This window comes from Penaeus japonicus, unplaced genomic scaffold (genome assembly GCF_977035675.1).
Source record: "Penaeus japonicus unplaced genomic scaffold, GWHDUDI00000001_assembly GWHDUDI00000009, whole genome shotgun sequence".
NCBI classification, from domain to species: domain Eukaryota; kingdom Metazoa; phylum Arthropoda; class Malacostraca; order Decapoda; family Penaeidae; genus Penaeus; species Penaeus japonicus.
In genome coordinates this window covers 7,055,341-7,057,617 of record NW_028234411.1, presented here as the reverse complement: position 1 = coordinate 7,057,617, position 2,277 = coordinate 7,055,341, and the positions used below count along the sequence as shown (strand labels likewise).

The 2,277-nt window shown below is 36.1% G+C and overlaps 1 protein-coding gene across 2 annotated transcripts; it reads left to right on the top strand.

Annotated features, from left to right (window-relative positions):
• The first annotated feature begins 495 nt into the window (after nt 1-495).
• LOC122258028 (uncharacterized) lies at nt 496-2,120 on the top strand. 2 transcript variants are annotated; one of them, XM_043023707.2, is made up of 4 exons: nt 496-644; nt 1,174-1,327; nt 1,659-1,798; nt 1,924-2,120. In XM_043023707.2, exons 2-4 carry the CDS (start codon nt 1,174-1,176, stop codon nt 2,005-2,007), a joined length of 378 nt encoding a protein of 125 aa, XP_042879641.1. In that variant the 5' UTR covers nt 496-644; the 3' UTR covers nt 2,008-2,120. The 2 variants fall into 2 exon arrangements, with proteins under 2 accessions (XP_042879641.1, XP_042879640.1); XM_043023706.2 differs by having other exon boundaries at nt 1,170-1,327.
• Nucleotides 2,121-2,277: the final 157 nt, after the last annotated feature.

Genomic DNA, 2,277 nt, shown 5'->3' with positions numbered 1-2,277 from the left:
TCCTCTCCGATGGTGGCAACCCATAAACATTTCAAAGGCGGATCAAAAAGTTTCAATAGGAATAAAGGGGTGCCGAGTAGCGTATTATTTATTTATTTTATTATTATTATTATTTATTTATTTATTTATTTATTTATTTATCTTTTTTTTTTTTTTTTTTTTTTGGGGGGGGGTGTTAGATTAGCTTTAACATTGCTTACGCATCTTGGAACAAAATGTTTTTACGTTGTGACCTAAAAGATTCACATATTTCTATATATAACGCGCAGTCGCCTGTCTTTTTGGGCCCATTTCAACGAGAGGGAGGAGCCATCTGTCATTTTAAAATACATGCAAAACAGAATAGTATGAAAAGGAATCTATACCTACCTTCATTAAGAAATCAAACCGAATACACGGAAATAAAGAGATACTTCACCCTCCAGTGGCTGTGATAACACTTCCTTTCTCTCTCTCGAAATGTTCCGAAACAGCTTCGTTTGTGGCTTCGACTCAACGCAAACACGATCCAAACGACCAAACTCCCGAAATTTTCCAAGTGTAAACAGAAAAGGTGGAGGAGAAGGTTGAATGAAAGTTTTAGCTTTGATTTCTCTTTGGTGATATAGATTTTCTGTTCATCAATTGACTGACATTGGCGGAAGGTAAAGTAAGATGTTAGTAGTGTGAAAAGTATATTAGAAAAATGATGAAAAAACGCGGAATTTATGTGTATCGAGACTCATACACTATTTGCATGTTTTTTTTCTCTCTTAGATTCAGTGTCTGAATGTAAATACAATAAAGCACTAATTGATATTAGATGAAAGAATTCGTTATATTGAACAAAGCAAGTTTAAATGAATTCATTATCAAAATAGAGGAAAGAGAGCAGTTAGTGTTTCAGTCAAGTGCTCTCTCACAAGTTCTAAGCTAAGGCGACCAATCCTAATGATGGAAACGTGATATTGGAATAAAGTCTTGATTGGAATTTTCTGTGGGTTTGGACACTGCCTAATTGGAACAGTAGAACAGTTATTGTTAACTCTGTAGCTTTTCACTTAATTTAGATAAACCACCACCACATAACATTTCCAAAAGTAACATACATTTAATCCATTTATTTTTGCCTCCCACATACACATAAAAAAATCATAGTACAGAGCAAAGATTAACCTGTATTGTTCTAGACAGATGTATGCGGCAGGACTAGTGTTGGTTGCATTCCTGATCACATGGCCAGGTTATGCCAATGCTCAGATGTCAGTCAGTGATGGCATGAATATGACAGCCACAAATGCTACGGGGAATGTTAACACTTCCTCCGGTGACACAGGTACAAAAACGGGTAAGTTTGTGTGTGTCAGGAAAGATGGATTATACATGTGAATATATTTATATTTGGATGGCTGTGGAATGGTTTTGAAAAAATTGTTTCCAAAGTTCGTTATGATGAGAGATTTAAAATGTAAAAAAAAATTATCATATAGACAAACCCACTATTTGTCCAGTTCACTTTACTAATACTTTTTTTTTTCTTTTTTTTTCAAGTGGTTAGCTGTCTTTACACCTTACATTCCTGTGTAGTATTAGTAAAAGATCAAAATTTTGTCTTTCAAAATTCGAAATTAGAAAAACCATTTCTGCAATAGCAATGAAATATGCCCTTGCATTTGCAGGCGATTCCCCTACGTTGGAGATGGTGATGTACGCATTCCTCATCATCCTGTGGCTTTCTCTGCCTTTCATGTCGTGGGGGTTCTCTGTTCCTGCGGCCATCGTCTTCCGTAGCATCTTTGTGCAATTACTGGGAGAAGATGTGAGATTTTGCTGTCGTTCTGTCGTTCATGTGTAGCACTATCCATACTGTATGTGAAGTACGTGTAACGTTACACTATTATGATATATTTGGTTATTAAATTTGATGAGATATAAATTTTTCAGATGTTCGTAGCAGTTTTTGGCGGGACTGGCGGTTCTGGTCCTCTGGTAGTTGTAGAAGACGCCTTTCGGGGGGTCTTCTTTTAATTTCAAATACACACATTGCCTATGTCATACACGTCAGGTCTAGTCTTCATTATCTCTACGACAAGTATTGCCAATTTTTTAAATATATATATTTTTTTTCTTTTTTTTCTTAATTTACTTTACTACCACAATATAGAAACTAATGTATCAGCCAGTTCAACATCTGACAGACATGCTCAACCCTTGAATTCTCTATTCCTCTCTCGGGCTCAGTTGGACCTGGGTCTGAAACACACACACACACACACACACACACACACACACACACAC